Source organism: Dromaius novaehollandiae, chromosome 18 (genome assembly GCF_036370855.1).
Source record: "Dromaius novaehollandiae isolate bDroNov1 chromosome 18, bDroNov1.hap1, whole genome shotgun sequence".
NCBI classification, from domain to species: domain Eukaryota; kingdom Metazoa; phylum Chordata; class Aves; order Casuariiformes; family Dromaiidae; genus Dromaius; species Dromaius novaehollandiae.
Window position 1 is genome coordinate 15,568,740 of NC_088115.1, and position 16,835 is coordinate 15,585,574.

Consider the following 16,835-nt stretch of genomic DNA (forward strand, 5'->3'; position numbering starts at 1 on the left):
TTTGCAATATAAAAACACAATTTGTTTTAATTTATGTTTTTAAATACTCGCCGGGTCCTTGGCGGGCGCTGCCAGGCATCTGTCTTCGGGGCCGGCCGCCGCGTGCCGCAGCCGGGGAGGGGGGCGGCCGCCTGGGGACCCTCACGGGGGGCAAACGGGGCCGGGCGGCAGGAGCTCGGCGCTCCCGCGGTTGCCTTGCGCCCGGCAAAGACGGATCGGGCTGTTTTCCAAGGGACAAAAGTCAGAGCGCGACATTCCAGGTCTGCCGCTGCCTTTCCAGCTGCTGCCCTGCTCTCCCCGGCAGCGCGTGCGTGTGCATGCACACACATGTGCACATGCACGCACACGCACACAATGCACACACTCAAGCACAGCCATGCACACACACACATGCACACACGCGTGCACACACACACACACATGCACACACGCGCGCACACGCGTGCGCACCCCCCCCCCCCCGCTAAGCAGCGCGAGACAAAGGCGGGCGGCTCTGCAATCAGCCCCCGTTCATTAGCGCCGGCCCCCCCGGCCCCCCCGGGGCTTTTCTGCATTTTCACAGAACGGGCTGCGACCCGGAGCCGGAGCCGGCCCTAAGCCACCTTTTCTAATCACAGTAATTGCGGGCTGCCGGCAGCCCCCGGGGGCAGGTTTATTCTCCTCAGCTCTCCAAATCCAGGCGCGAGGAATCTGGGCCATCAGGCAGGACTGGAAACGTCTCTGAGCCGCCCGGGCTTCCCGGCAAATCCCTGGTCCGGGGCGACGCCGCTGGCTCCGCTCTCCTCGCGCGCTGACGGAATAAACGCGCCTCTCCGGCACTGCCCGTGTGCCCCCAGCACGCACCGGGGCTCCGCGCCGGGAAGCGGCCGGGAAGCAGCCGGGAAGCGGCCGGCATGTGCCGCGGCATCGGGCAGCCCGGGGACGGGGCCCGGCCCGGCGCTCGCTCACAAGTGCAACGAGTTTGCTGGTTTGCAGCTCAGCTCGCAGCATCCCCGGGCTGGGGCATGTCTGATGCCACCGGCCCCGGCCTCACTGTTGGGCTGCTCCGGCGGGACGGGCTCCAGTGTGGGTCTCCGCGGGAATCACTCCAGCCCGCGGGAACAGCTCTGGTCTGCAGGAACGGCTCCGGCCCCTGGGAACGGCTCCTCGGCTGCCCCAGCAGCGCCGGCCCGGGGCGGCTGCGCAGACTGAGCGCCGGAGCGGCAGCACCTCCTCATTTCTTTGTTTTAATGAGAGGGAAAATGAGCTTTTACTAATCACGTGGGATTTAACTTTTGCCTTAGCGTGTTTGGCTTTACGAAGCAAAATCGATAACGGAAAGAAGGCGGGAGCAGCGGAGGGGCCGCGTGCCCAGGGCCGCGCGTGGGGGTGCCGGGGTCCCGCCGGCTGCCGGGCTGCGGGACGGGGTCGGCTGCCGTCGGCCTCGCGGCGCGCGACGAAGCCACCTGAGCCCTTTTTTCTGCCAGTGTTGAGTTAGGGGCCGTGTAAAACTAATTGGATAAACATGATTTCCCCGCTAACTCGGTGCAGATGTCTCCTCCGCGTGGGAGCAAGGTGCTCCCTGCCTCCGCGGCCGGCGGCGGCCGAGCGAGCGGCACACGCGTGCGAGTGCGCGTGCACGTGGGTGCGAGTGCCTGGGAGTGTGCCCGTCCGCGGGTGTGCACGTTTGCATTTGCACGCGTGCCCAGGCGCGTGTGTGTTTGCATTTGCACGCGTGCCCAGGTGCGTGTGCACTTGCACACCAGCCGTGTGCCGCAGCCTGCCCGGGACAGCACCTCCCGCCGCGGTGTCCCTGCATCCGTGGCTCTCCGCACCGGGCAGCCCCGGCCGCGGCAGCCGTCTCGGAGAGGCGTGGGCCCGGGCCGGCGTTTCGGGGGCAGAGGGATGCGGCTCCGGCACACGCGGGGGTCTCTGTCCCGGAAGGGCCCTCGAGGGGCTCGTGCCCGGCGGGGCTGCTGTGCGCTTCTGGCCGGCACCGGGCAGCAGCCGTCGGTCGCATCGGGGCCAGATGTCTGCGAGCTCCTTTGGTCTGGAATTAGCCTGGAAATCCCCCCGGAGCAGCCCGTCCCGGGGGGACGGCGGCGCTTCCGCTCCCGGATGAGATGCAGAAGGGCTGATCGCGGGGGGCCGGGGGAAGCGGGGCAGAGGGCCGCAACGGCTGCCGTGCGCAGAGGTGCTGCACGCCATGGCTGGGGCGGGATGCTGTGTCCCATCGCGGGGCGGGATGCCGCAGCCTGTCCCAGCGTGGGGATGCCGTGTCCCGTCCCGGGGCAGGATGCCGCAGCCCATCCCAGCACAGGGATGCCGTGTCCCATACCAGGGCGGGATGCTGCAACCTGTCCCAGCGTGGGGATGCCGTGTCCCAACCCGGGGCGGGATGCTGCAACCTGTCCCAGTGCGGGGATGCCGTGTCCCATCCCGGGGCGGGATGCTGCAGCCTGTCCCAGTGCGGGGATGCCGTGTCCCAACCCGGGGCGGGATGCTGCAGCCTATCTGACGCCGTCCCCCTCCGTGGTGCCCTTGGCTCCCCGGCCCCAAGCCCGGCGGTGGCCAGCCGAGGTGGCGGTGGCCGTTTGGGACAGTGACGCTGCCGTTTCGGGGCCAGGCAGCGTTTCCTCGCTCCGAAGCCTAAATCTGCTTGTTGCAGCCCTGCACAGGAAAGGGCCGGGGTTACGCGGAGGGTAACGCTCCGCGGCTGCAGCCGGGGGCGGAGGGGAAGAGAGTCAATTAAAAAGGAAAAAAATAAAAGGCTTCGGAGGGCCTGCTGACAGCCTCGTGGTCTCCAGCCCGTTCCCCGTCCCCCGGCAGCAGCCGTGCGCGGCCGTGCGGGCGCCCGCGATGGCCACGTGCAGCCCTGGCGTGTGGCTCCTTCCCGGCCCTTCCCCGCGCGGCTCCGCTCGCCCCGCCGGTCACGGGACCCGTCTCGGAGCGCGGTGCCCGGTGCTCCCGGGTTTCTCCGGAGGGTTTCTCCGCCCCGCGGGGGGTGAGCGCTCGCCGGGGCCGGGGGCTGGGGCAGAGTGGGCCGGGACTGGCTGCCGGGCTTGGGAGCATCGCGGGGACCCGGCGGTCCTGGTGTCCCAGTCCTATGGCATCCCCACCCCATGACATTCCCGCCCCATGGCATCCTGATCCCACAGCATCCCAACCCCACAGCATCCTGGCCCCATGGTAACCCCACCCCACAGCATCCCAACCTCATGGCATCCTGGCCCCATGGCATCCCAACCTCATGGCATCCCAACCATACAGTATCCCAGCCCCATGGCATCCCAACCCCATGGCATCCCAACCATACAGTATCCCAGCCCCACAGCATCCCAGCCCCACAGCATCCCGGCCCCACAGCATCCCGGCCCCACAGCATCCTGGCCATGGTGCTGCCAGGTCCTGCCCCAGCGCTGCCCCAGCACCACGCCGGGAGCCCAAGCAGCATCCACAGAGCGAGGGCAGGGCCAGCCCTGCTCGCCCTCAGCGTCCCGCCCCGGGCCCCGGCGTCCTGCCCGGGGGGGTGCGGGGCTGCAGGCGCTGCCCGGGGAGGTGGCGTGCGCAAGGCAGCGAGACGGAGCCGGCGCTGCTGCTCCCGACGCCGGAGTCTAAGTGGCACCTGGAGGGAATTAGGCAGACGTGTTCCACCTCCCTGCAAACCTTTTGTAGAGCAAATTCCTGCGGTTACCCATTGCAATTGCTGCAAATTATACAAGCGCTGTGTGTTTCGTTCCAAGGGGAGCGTGCCGTTGGCTCGCGCAGCTCTGAGCGGCCACAGTGCGCACGTGTGTGCGTGAACTGTCCTGCCAGCTGCTGGTGCCTGCTTGCTTCTCCCTCTTTTTTTGTCATCCCGCTCCAGCAAGCCCGTCAAACCCTCTGCAAAAAAACCCACTGCAGAGGCAGCTGGGTTGTGCAGGGCTGAGGACGGGGCTGGCAGCGCGGGCGTTTCGTCCCCTGGGGCTGGCAGCAGCGGTGGCCGTGGCCGCGGGCTGCCCCGGCTCCTCGGCGCCGGAGGCCGCTGCACACATGGGCTTTGATCCTCCCCTGGGCTCGGCGGGGCTCCGGGCCTGAGCACCAGACCGGCCGCGCTCGCAGCGCGCACGCACGGCGCCAGATGCGCGCCCAGATGTGCACCCGGCACCCGCGTGCATGCACCCACACCCGGAGCCCCTCGGCCTCGCCGGGCGACCCGGCCGCTCTGGGACGGCTCCGACTTAGTGCAGCGACGCAGCCGGGGAGGCTGGTTACATCCCCCGGGGCAGGAGCAGAGCCGAGCACGCGTTCTGCGAGGGGCTGCTCGTCCCCTCGGCTCCCCCGGCGCGGGCAGGACACCCGGCCGCCCCCGGACGCGCTGGGAACGGGTGGAGGTGTCTCTGGGACGCCGAAATGCAAAGCCTTGAAAAACACACGCTTGGGAAACTGCTGCTTCTGAAGGAAGGCGCCTGTGCGTGTGCGCGTGCGCCTGTGCGTGCGCGGTGCAGGGGCCGGTGCATGCACACCGTGAGCGTGCCCGGCTCGCGCAGCCCGGCAGGACACCCTGAGTTCGCTCCTGCCATCGGTCTCGGGACGAGATTTTGGGAATTTCACTTTAGCACATGAGCTGGAGGAGGCGTTCCCAGCTCGCGGCCCTCCAGCCCAGCTGTGGTTTTATAGGGGCTGCCGATGGTAAATGAGATCCATTCCCTTCTGTTGGATGTGTTGTCATTTTTATGACTTTGGGGTTATATAAACAGGAGGGGGAGAGAGCAGAGGAGGGGGAGCGGGAGCAGGGGCAGCCCGTTAGCCCACAATTGCTAAATGAACTTTTTCCTTTTGTTTTCTCGATCCGGGCTGGTGTGTAGGACTCTCCCACTGCTGGGCCGGGGCTGTAACGTGACCCTCTGAACACGCAGCCAGGAGACAGCATCAAACGGCTTCCAGCATGTGTCAGAAATAAGTCAGATTTTTTTTTTTTAACGAGGAGAGGGAAAGGAAAGGGGAGGGAAGCGACTCGGTTCCTAGGCTGTGCAGCAGAAGAGACACACGACGGAGGAGCTTCTTTTAATTACCGCCGGTTTTGTGCGTGCACATGTGCTTACGCGTACGTGCGTGTGGATGCGCCTGCGGGTGGGATATCGGAGCTGCTGGGTGCGAAACGCGCGCGGTGCCCGTCGCGGGGTGCCGGCTCGCCTGCCTGTTTGCCAGGGCCCCCACGCGAGGGACGCGGCGCTGAGCGGCGGCGGAGGTGGCTGTGCATCACCTGAGCACCGTGCATCGCCCCAGCACCGTGCATCGCCTCGGCACCGTGCATCGCCCCGGCACTGTGCATCGCCCCGGCACCGTGCATCGCCCCAGCTGTGCCCCGTGCCCCAGGCTCGCGGTGCCGGCTGCGTGTGTGGCACGTCGCCTTGGCTCTGCCCGTGTTTGGATGACTTCACCCCGCGGCTGGCCGTCCTCCGGGGCAGGCGGAGAGAGCTCCCCTCGCCGCGGACAGACGCTGCCGCTCCGCTGCCTCCAGCTTTTGCTCTTTTGTCCCCCCGGTCGCTCTTTGTCTTGCTGCGGCATCTTTGTGCGCCGGTGGCTCCTGGGGGGAGCAGCGGTGGGGAGCGGCTCTGAGACTCGTCAGCGCTAACGAGCAAAGGAGGCTAAGCCGGTGCAGGGAGTTTCTTAGGAGGAAGCAGCACTCGAGTAGCTAAAGAGCAGATGTGCCCGTGCTTCAGAGGCGGCTCAGCGGAAGCGATGGCCAGGCCAGCGGTGCAAGGTGCACGCGTGTGCATGCAGCGTCCACGTTCCCACTCGTGGCTGTCTGCAGGAGAGGAGAAAAGAGCTGCATCTGGAGGAGGCTTTATGGAGATTCGCTGCTGGTGCAAACAGTCGGGGCTTGTGCTCGGGCTGCAAACTCTGCCCCTGCCCAGGCAACGTGCAGGGAAGCCGCGTTGCTGCCTGTGCCCGCGGCTTCGTCACAGAGCAGTTCCTGTGAACAGCAACCGGCTTGTGAAATGCTTTGGGATCCTCTGGGATGAAAGGTCCCCTCTATAAATATGAGATCGCTATCGTTGTGCAAACAGTCCGGGAAGGGCTCTCTCGCGCTGACGAGCGCCGTGCGCAGTCGGGAGACGTTTGTTTTCCCTCTGCTCATCCGTCACGTTGCAACCCTGAGCCCAGCTGCGCTGAAATCGCTCCTCGCACCAGCTCCCGCGGGCCGGGGCGCTGCCTGGTTATTTGTTTATCCTGCAGGGACTTTCTCTGCGGGCTGCCGGCACCAGGGCCCGGGCTCCCATCGTGCGTGCGTGCTTGGCCGCGGGCCTGCCGAGCGGGGAGAAGCCCCGGGGCACCGGCTTTCGCTTCTGCAACGCGTCTCCACCGTTTGCAGGGTTTCTGGCGGGATTTGCGTGATTTGGCTATGGAGAAAAATCACGCCCTCCGTTAAAGTCTGTTTCCTTGCCTGGGAAACGAGCGGCCCTGCAGACATCGTGTTTAAAGGCGACATTTCCACATGTCACCGGCATTTTGCCGTCCTCCTCCCGGGGCACCCGGCTGGAGCTGATGCAAAGCCCCGGAGCCCTCTGCGGGGCCAGATGCCACGTTTCGGGGCGATGTGGTAGCAAACCCGGGCGAGGCCTTGACGAGGAAAACCGGGCACCCGGAGTCGCTCCGAGCACGGAGAAACGCCTCCTGCAAGGTCTCCGGGAAGGCCCAGAGGGCCCGCGGGGTGCCCTGCCGAGCCCTCCCCAAATGGCTGCCCCTGAGCTGTGGGCTGGGGCGCAGCTCGGCGAAACCACGGTGCCCCGGGGGGACGAGAGGGCCTGGGGGGACGGAGGGGGCCTTGGGGGGGGTGTGGAGAGGCCCTGAGCGGGACAAGAGGGTCTGGGGGGATGGAGAGGCCCAAGGGGGATGGAGAGGCCTTGGAGGGGACAAGAGGGCTGGGGGGGAAGAGAAGGCCCGGGGGGACTGAGAAGCCTTGGGGGGGACGGAGAGGCCCGGGGGGGACAGACAGGGCCGCGGGGGTTGGAGGGGCCCCGTGTCTGCGGTCCCCCGCCCCCGCCAGGCCGCCCAGGAGCAGCGAGCGCGGTCCGCCAAGGCGGCGGGAACAGCCGCCGCAGTTTTTTCTTTTCTGCTTTTTTGCCCCCCTCCCCCTCCGCAGCGCCGCTCTACCCGGCGCGTCTCGCTGGCCGGCCCCCCGACTTCCCGGAAGCGCCAGCGGAGCAGCGGAACCCGGAAGTGCCGCTGTGGCCGGTGCCGGGGCCGGCGGCGGGGCGCGGCGGGCTCCCGCCATGGGGGCGGCGGGCGGCTGAGGCGGCGGCGGCGCGGGCAGCGGCGGCTCCGCGCCGTGGGGGCTGCGCACCCGGGAGACCCTCCCCCGTCCCCCGCGGCCGGGGGTCGCCCCTCGCCCCGGGGCACCCCCACGGCGGGCCATGGCGGCGGCGGCGGCGGGCTCCAACTGGGGCCTCATCATGAACGTGGTGAACAGCATCGTGGGGGTGAGCGTGCTCACCGTGCCCTTCTGCTTCCGCCAGGTGAGGCGCGGCCGGGCCGGGCCGGGCCGGGGAGGGGAGCGCCCCCGCCGGTGCCCCGGTGCCTCTTTGGGCCCGGCCGCCCGTGCTGGGACGAGCCGGGGCAGGAGGCACCGGGGAGAGGCGGCTGCGAGCTGTGTTCGCTCGAGGCGGGCGGCGGTTCGGTGTTCTGCGCTGTTTAACAGCGAGCGGTGGTGCGAAGGTTGGTGCGGGAGGTGGAGACGGGATGTGTCTCACGCCAAGCTGCAGCCTCCTCTTTGTAACGAGGTCGCCAAGAAATCGTTTCTGCCCCTCTTGTAAGTCGAGGGAGGAAAAATGGGAGAACTCGTCCTCGTGCAGGCTCTACGGCGTGTTCGGCTGCCTGGCGGGGAAGCGTTTGCAAACCAGCTGTTGACCTCTTGTGTGCAGAGGTGTGCTGTGGCTTTGCCCGTCTGGGAGTTACCGTGAGCCCTGGAGTTGCAGCGAGTTCGAGTACAGCAGAGCAAGTAGTAGCTGCGATTAAGACCCGGGGTCGCTTGTGCCTCTTTAAAGTCACTTGTTTAAAAAACATCCAGTGATTATTAACATCTTGCACTGCGAACGGGTAAAGCAGCAAGGCAGAACAATGCTAGGAAGTTTAGTAGTGAACTTGGTAATTCGTTTATACCAATAGTTCCTTAAAAAAAAGCTGAGCAGAGTCTGAACCTCAGCATGAAGAGTGCTCTCTTTTTGCGTTGTATGAACCTGCTGAGAGTTGCCGAGGTCGTGGGGGATGCCCTGATCCCAGCGGTGGCAGGGCGCGGACGGGGGGAGCTGTGGAAGCTCTGCTCCGCAGACAGTTCCCGATTTACTCTTCCAGGCTTAACTAGCGCGACTGAATGCCGTGGGAGACAGGTGGCTGCTGCGTGTCTGCCTTGGACTGCGAAAAGAGGGAAAATTGAACTCGTACGTCACATTTTTCCTGGCTGTAGTGAAGTCAAGGGAACTCCCTTAACAGGCGAAATTGTGGCTGAGAATGTGTGAGGGAGTCTAAAGGTGATAAGGGACAGCAGTAAGACTATGTGAAATGACTTACTCTCCATCTTGTGCCTGTCTCTTCTCCCCCTCGCCCTCCCTTTTTCCCTTCCAGTGTGGCATTGTCCTGGGAGCTCTGCTGTTGATTTTCTGTTCTTGGATGACTCATCAATCCTGCATGTTCCTGGTGAAATCAGCCAATCTCAGCAAGCGCAGGACCTACCCTGGTCTTGGTGAGAATTTTCAGCTCTGAGGCTTGTTGGTTTTTTTTGTTTTAACTGCGGTTTTACTTTGACCTCTTAATTTACAGCTTTCATACTGATATTGTTGGAATATAAAATGGTTTCTTGATGCAGTTTTCAATCTGTGTTTTGTTCCTCTGTCAGTCTCTTCCCCTGCTCCATGTCCCCAGGGGAATATGAGGGTTTAATTCTGCTCTTGACAGTGAAGTTAATAGGCGCAGAATTGTTTTGACTCTGCAGGGCAGGGGAGGAGATGCAGTGCTGACTGATCAAAACCCAAGTTTTCAGGAGCTGGCGTAGTGGGTGTCTGGTGTAAATTATTGGTCTCGGCACGAAAGCCACGAGCTTCCCCACCCAGTGTGCTGCCGAGGACATTGGGTTCTGCCAGCAGAGAGCCTGGCATGGAGCTCGGGCTGCCTGGAGCTGAGCTATATGTGCATTTATGGCAGAGCAGGGGGAGCGGAGAGGAAACAGTGTGCAGGGTTCCAAGTGGCCAAGAAAATAAAAACATCTGCAAGATTCATGTGTGGGTTTTTGGCAGGGCCTGCCAGCTCTCTTCCTCAGAGTTCGTCTCCTCTGCGCTGGCGCCAGCACTGGTCTCTTTTTGCGACCTCTCTTCTGATTCTGACTGACGTGGGGGGCAGGAGAGGATGGCTGGGTTCGAGTCCTCTTGATCGGCATGTGAAACGAAGGGCTGCCAGTCGGAAAAGTATCCTCTCACAAGGATTCTCTTACTTCTTTTGGGGAGTAGAGAGTCGGCTGGCGTTGCTGTTGGTTTAAAAAAAAAAAACTTAGCAAAATGCATGGCTCGCTTGGTGACTGCGCTGTTGACAGAGGGATCCCCTCAGAGCGCCCGAGGTACTGTTATTGAGCTGCAGCAGTTTAGCTTCTGCCAAAATATGTCTGCTAGAAAATGGAGATTGCAAAGTTGTGTGGTCTGAAAGGCTGTGCCTCTGACGCTGGAAGGAAGGCTCAGTTAGCACGGAGCCCTCAGGTACCATCCGACTTGGCCCTGCCACTCCCGCAGCAGCTGCCCGGATTGCCTCTCCCTGCCTCCTCACAACAAGTCTTTGTGTGCTGCTTCCCCTTCGCCGAAGTACAGAGAGTCCCCTTCACCTTGGAGCGTCTCCCAGGAAGACGGGATCCTCCGCGCTCTCCGAAGCCAAGGGGCTCGAATACACAGAGGGCCAGTAATGCTTCTAAACTTCCTGGCACCTCCTGGCACACAAACGCTGGCACTGAAAGAAATGCGTCCCCTTCCTCCCTCCCTTTGCCCTGGGAGAGGTGCCACCGGGAGCAGCCAGAGGAGGGACAGCGCTGGGAGGAAAGCAGCGCTCCTACAATGCATCCTAATGCATCAAGGTTGAGCAGCTCCACACAGACAGCCTTTGTCACCGTGTGCTTGTGCTCTGGTACATCTGCGAGAGATCCTGGCAGCCCCTGCAGCTGATTCTGTGGGAGGCTTTGGCAGCGCTGAAAGATGTAAGAAAGTTTTGCAAATTAACTTCAGTCAGCCAGTCCCTTCCGGAGGAACATTGAGAGCAGTCGTTACAACTACAAAAGAGCCAGGATCGTAGCAGGCTCGTATCTAGCCCAGACATCTCTCTGCAGCACCATATGCATGAAGGGATTGGTTATTAAAAATATTTTGCCCTTCAACACCTTTCAGCTGCACTGTGTGGAAAAGAAGAGTCTTGGACAGATGTGTGAACAGGCGGGGAAGTGTGTGTGATTCTGAGACGGAATTTAACCGGGAGATGAGTTAATGCCTCCCCCCACCCCTGACAGCAGCTGAAAGTGGCCCAGGTCTTTGCAGATTATTTGTGCTCGGTACTGACCCTGTCAGCAGCGTGCTGCACCCCCCGGGAAGCAGTTTGGCTCAGCTCCCTGCGGAGAAAAGAGCTGAAACACAGGTTGCCTGTTGTAGTAACCGCATTTGGCTTAAAAGGGCATCTCTCATTACTGAGCCGATTCAGCTCTACCCAGCTTGTTAGGCATCTAGAGATCCCGTTCCAAAGACGTTTGACTGTGCAATATATTTTATAGCCGTCGTCTCCTTCCTCCTTGAGAAGATAAAGGATCCAATTTTTCTAGTGTCCCCAGATGGGGACATCTGGCATAACGTTTGAAGGTTTGTTCTCATTAGAACATCATTTCAGGATGGCCAAGGAGACTGATTGTTTCTCAGCATCTCAAGCCTAGACTATAGCCGGCAGCTGTAGTTATTATCTGGAGATACCTACATTTCTCTGTGATGTAAAAAAGGCGCTTGTAGGAACAATGCAATAGCAGTAGTCCTTCTGGAGATTGGTTCATTAATGAACTAGTCTCCAGGAGGGATATTTTTCCTCTTGCTGGTTCCTCTTTCTTTCATACCTAGCCCTTTGATACCAGCTATCTGACTGAACCACTCGAGGGCTGTTTCCTTTTCTGTTATTGTTCCAAGTTCCCAAACAAGATGAGGGCTGGAGACTGAAGTGGTGCAGCCTCTCTTCACGCTCGGGCAGTGCGTGTGCTTGCGACAGCGTTCCGCCCTGTCTGTCACCAGGCCATTGTCTATTTTCAGCGCTACCCCACAAAACGGTTCCATTCTGTTCTGCCGTGGGTCTCTTACCATGCTTTTTTCTCATTCCATGGAGAACATCCTGTTTCCTTAATTTTTAGCTTTAGTAGAGTCCAAAGAAATCAGTGTTTGTAAGTTAATATTTAAAATAATAGAAGACGCTTCCAGAAGTGAATACCGTTTCTTTCCTGGCTGCCTCCAGTAATGCGTGCCCTACCTTGGGAGAACATGAAGGGGGAATCCAGGGTGGTGTTTGTTTTTGTGTTGGTCCTCTGCAGTTAACATTGACAGAATCAAGCAATGTGGTCTGTATTTGGAACTGGAGGTTTTAATTCCCATTCTCTCCAGTAAGACAGATCTAAAAATACAAGCAGAGTTTTCTTGGCATTTTCTTTTTATGAAAAAAACCCAGTGATTTAAAGACTACTGATCATTTTCTGCTACAAGCTACAACCAAAGTATGGAAAAAAAATGTCTCTTGGCAGCAACCTTTTGGTGTGGGTTGTGAGTACTGGGTATTCTGGGTATGGAATTGAACATTCTGGGCACAGTCTCAGATCTCCCATCCAGCAACATCAGGCGGTTCAGTTATAGTGGGAAGATAAAAATAAAAATGAGAGTTTGATTGAAATTTTGTACTGCAGTAACTTTTTGCCACACAGCATCTTATACATGCATATTTTCTCTTCCGCGCTGACTTTCTTTTAATGGTTGCCATGTGTGACTGCTACTTCACACCACTTCTTTTTTTTTTCTTTTAAATGAAGTAGAAAAAAAGAACCTGCTTTGTATCTTTCCCTCATCTTTGTTCTCGTCTTATGTGGCTTTTGATTCGTGGAGGGCATGTCTGGAAAAGAAAATGGGAGGGTGGGGAAGGGAATCCAGCCCCAAAATACAGCACCACTGGGTTCCCGCTGAATTGCCATTTATCACTATTATTGTTTAATTTCTAGCTGATGTATGTGCCCCGTTCTGGACCTTTGTTTTACTGACTACAGTGTTTTTTCTTCTTTTGTGCCAGCATTTCATGCCTATGGAAAAGCAGGAAAAATGTTGGTGGAAACAAGGTAATATGCTACTTTAAAGTTGGGACAGTTTGGTTTTCTTCAATGGAAGATGCTGCTCTGTAGCCTTTTGTGGCCTTGCTGTGCTCTCATTTCTTACGCTCCTGTTTTCTCTGGTCCCAAAAGTCTTCCTTGCTGCCTGGGATTTGAACAAAGAAAGGAAGCGAGATCACCTGAGCGTAGCTTGCATGTATCGCCTTCAGCGCGTCCCACTCGTTTCGAAGTGGCGACAGGAGTCCTTTCTGCCTAGTGGGAGCACAGAAGTTGGGGAATGCACTCGGATCTCCTACTCTGCTGTGTGCGCTATGAAATCACGGGCATGTAATTTGTGGCCTCTTTCCAGAGGTGAAATGCCTGCCAAGATTGCCGTGAGTTAGTGCGAGAGGGTGTGTTCAGTGCCTCCGATCCACCCCTTAGCTCCTCTGGTTTTGCATGCTCCTCACAGGGGGTCCTGCCTTGCTCTGTAAGACGCTAGGCTTTAGGAAATGCCTCGTGGGGAGGAATCCAAACGCTTTTTCAAGATAAGAGGTTTCTAGCTTGGCAACTGCCAGACTCCCGTTCCTCAGACAACCCCAGTGCAAGTAGAAAAGCCCCGGCAGGTCTCCCAGCAGTGCTGCTGGGAGAGGGGACACCGTTGCAGCACTGCCTTTTCCAGCAGAGTCTGCGGTGGAGCCTCCCGAGCCCTGGCAGTGAGTGGTGGGTGCTGGCGCACTCTGTTCCCAGCTGCAAACTGCTGCAGAATGCTGAAAAATACACAGAATATATCTCAAATGTTACTTGTCCATGCAAGCAATTGCTGTAATTGCCACAGGGATGTTGTATAATTGGAAATGGGAGGGAAAGTGGTCCATGCAGTCATGAATGGGAGGAGAAGCAGTTCATAAAACAATCTTGTTATTGAAGTGTGGCTCATCTTGTGGGAAGACGTTTGAGAGCTGGTTTAGTGTTGAGACTTTCATGGTAGGCCCTCACTGCTGGGGGTGGGGCTAAGAGGCTCCTGACTGATTCTCTTCGACGTTTTTCTGAAGAAAAAAAGGAGTTCTTGCCATCTCTGAGGTTTGTTTTTTCTGCGCCTTCAAACAGCAGTTAAACTACATCTCTAGCAAAGATAGCACATGTGGATGTGAGGTGGATGGAGCTTCTTTGGCCTTTATTTTGTTAGGATCGAGTGCAGAACTGAAGGCCTGCCTTTCATAAACCGGAGGATAGAAGCGTGGTGCCTCCACGGTAGCAGCAGTAGGGCTCTGTTGTGATGCACAGCCTGCTGCTGCGGCTGTGAGAACAGGCTCGCAGCCCCGGTGTATCCCTGTACCACCTGAGGCTGCTTTACCTCTGAACACAAGCGAGCAAGGGCTGGCACAAGGTTTTAAGTCACTTAAACTGAAAAAGCTAATAGGGTTCATTTAAACTTTTTTGAATGTTCCTAGGTAAATGGGTTATTGCAATAGGATTTTAGGTGATCTCCAGATGTTCCAGTTGAGTGTGCAATGTAGCCCTTGAGATCTGACCTATGCTAAAACTTTGTCTGTCTTTGCCAGCGACTGTAGCGGTGGGGGCTCTAGTGCAGACGCGAGGTCTGTCGCTCCCCGCACGTGAACTGCAGCCGCCCTCTGAGCAGGGCGCGTAGTGCTATTCCCATTGCTCAGGTGCAGTCAGCACTGGGGTTCCCATAACCACCGCCTTATTTATGGGAGTTACAGGCAATGTCTCAAGGTATCTCTAAAGTAGTTTTAGCATTAACAAAGTCGTGTCCTGTAGCGAGAGCCACAGAGTATGCGGCTGTTGGAAATGTGGCTGTTGTCACACACCTGCCCAGGAGCAAAAGCTGCACTCCAGAGTCCCTGCTTCAGCCTCCTAATTTCCCTGTGTATTTTTTTGTTTGTTTTTGCAGCATGATTGGGCTGATGTTAGGAACTTGCATTGCTTTCTATGTTGTGATTGGTGATTTGGGGTCCAACTTCTTTGCCCGACTGCTGGGATTTCAGGTAAATAAATCTTCACTGTATTACATCAATGCAGAAAGAGTTCTCCAAATTCTTCTGGTAAGTGTATAGAGCTGTGTGTGCTTTAGATACAGCAAAGAGTGTCCTACCTTAATAGCGGATTCAGGAAGCCACGAGGTGATGTGGGATCATCTCACAGTAAGCATTCATGGCATGCCTTGTGAACAGCATTTTGCTCTATAAACTCCTGGAAGCCCAGGCTTGTGGGGAGCAATCAGAGGTGTAAAACCTCCAGTAAGGCACTTCCAACATAGGAATTTTGTTTAAATTGGTCTCTGTTAATTCTAGAATAGTTTCCTGAAGGAGATGGTACTTCCTGTCTAATTCTCGCCCATAGAGTAGTGACAGACAGTTCCTCTGTCTGAGCTCTTATTCCCTTGCAGCAGTCTAGACCAAGAGGGGTTTTTTGTCCTTCCCCCTTGGTGTTTTGGTGGCCAAAGTTCTTGTGCACCTGCTTCCCCTTTAATGTAAGATACGCTCTTTGGTGGCCCCAGCGTTGGCTGGAGATGTGCTGTGGCAGAGGCTCTCGGAGGTGCTGCTGGTGGATCGGAGACTCCTGCCATTCTCCCCGGAGAGCTGCGAGCGGGGGCTCAAGCAGCAGCCCTCGGAGCCGGGGTGAGGGCAGCGCAGGGAAGCGAAATGGACGTGCGGGAGGATTTTGGCGGGCCTTTATCTGCTCTGCCTGATGCTGCTAAGCTCTGATTAAGGGACTGTGAAGTTAAAAAGATGTGTTGTGGCTGCAGCCAAATTAGGTATTAAATATTTCCAAGCATTTCAGAGTGTTCTGCTATAATAAATACCAGTGCGAGTTTTTGATTAATTTTCTGGATCAGAATTTTCAAGACTTCAATCTCTTGTTTCCAAAGTAAGTTTGGTTTTCATTTAACTGCATGAAAATACTCAAATAGCTTGTGCTGGATTAGCATTTAAACACCCCCCCCCCCCCCCAATTCTTCCCCTTCAGAATGGACCTGTCACGCACTGTGTAGAGCAACAGTGGCACCCAGTGACTGTATAGGCTAATCACAGACCTAGCCAAAGAAATGGCAAGCTTTCAGTATCAATTCTTTCTTTAAATACACATAGAAACAGAATTTTATGTTCCAAATCTGTCCTGGTTTTATATTCTTTCCCATTCCGGAAAATTAACCACATTGGTGGGAGTTGGTTTGCTAATTCTGTCAGATATTTTAAGTGTGCTCCGCGCTTCAGTTCTTTATGCAGGTCCCTTTTCCAGGTGTCTGGCAGCTTCCGGATAGTCCTGCTCTTTGCTGTCTCCCTGTGCATTGTTCTTCCCTTGAGCCTCCAGAGGAACATGATGGCTTCCATACAGTCATTCAGTGCCATGGCTCTGATCTTTTACACTGTTTTCATGTTTGTGGTGAGTATTGATGCTGGGGATACTCTTCTCTTTATTGGCCAGCACAGATGTTCGCTGGCGTATCCTTTGTGGACAGCCTGCAGGTGCAGGACTCGAGTTTAAAACGCTCTTCCTGGTAAATAGTGCTGATACAATGCATAATGACTAATCTAGGTGCTCATTCACTTCAGCGCATGAGAGTAAGAAGATACAGACTGTAGGAAGTGGACAGCGGGTCTGTCCACTGCTGCAAATTCTATAGATCGTGGTAACCAAGTCAAATTGTGGCTGCTCGTTGGTGTCTTATACAGTTTAGGGCTCAGAACTAGGGGAAAAAGTGCCTGGAAGCAGAGTGACTTTTATCTTTTTTTTTCTTCTGCTTTAAAAACCTCAATGCTTCTGATCTTTACAGGGGGAGCTGATTCTTGTTAGCAACACAAGATTTGTACTTTGCATGCTTTTCTGCAGCTGACAGTTAACGCCTTTCAGGCAGTGAGTGGTTTTATTTCTCAGACACCAGCACTTCTGTTTCTCATGCACTGAAAGCTTCATAAAATCTCAGATCTGGTGCATAGGATATATTTGTTTTTAGATTTTTATGGAAGAGTTTCGCTTTACTGAGATAAATGGATTCTTGCCCATTTAGATTAAGCGGGGTAAGCTGAGGGTTATCCAAAGCTTTCTGTGTTTGGCTTGGCCAACACGCATTGTATAGCACCATTTTCTGATAGGTAGAGACTTTCACTTGCCTTTTAATGACTTCAATTTTCACCTCTTGGATGCTTGTGCAGCTTAGTCTTGGAGTCCCAGTCCTGTCTCCCCCAGATCTCGGGCCTAGGAGAATGGAAACAAAAGGAAGAAGAAGGGGGAGTGGAAATTCTCCCTACTTACCTTTGTTTGTTTTGGTTAGTAGGTTATACTGGGTCACGCTTCTGAGCTTTCCTGTGTAATGAGGCTGGAAACTGTAAATGAGCGTGTCTTACAAAACCACTGTGTTCCAGGAGCTATGCCTTTAAGAAAACTACAACATTTCATGAGAGTTGGCTGCACTAAAACATAATCTCTAGGGATTAGAAAACCCCCATTCAGGCGATATTATAAACAGGCATTCAGACATATTTACCTTCTGTTT

General features: G+C 56.8%; 1 protein-coding gene across 3 annotated transcripts in view; it reads left to right on the plus strand.

Moving 5' to 3' along the window:
* Nucleotides 1-7,266: 7,266 nt before the first annotated feature.
* Nucleotides 7,267-16,835, plus strand: part of SLC38A10 (solute carrier family 38 member 10) — a 40,129-nt gene continuing 30,560 nt past the window's right edge. For all 3 annotated transcript variants that reach the window (XM_064522832.1, XM_064522834.1, XM_064522833.1), the window contains exons 1-5: nt 7,267-7,481; nt 8,587-8,704; nt 12,298-12,343; nt 14,232-14,325; nt 15,581-15,724. In XM_064522832.1, coding sequence (XP_064378902.1) covers nt 7,380-7,481; nt 8,587-8,704; nt 12,298-12,343; nt 14,232-14,325; nt 15,581-15,724 — 504 coding nt within the window. In that variant the 5' untranslated portion in view covers nt 7,267-7,379. The remainder of the gene's footprint in view (nt 7,482-8,586; nt 8,705-12,297; nt 12,344-14,231; nt 14,326-15,580; nt 15,725-16,835) is intronic.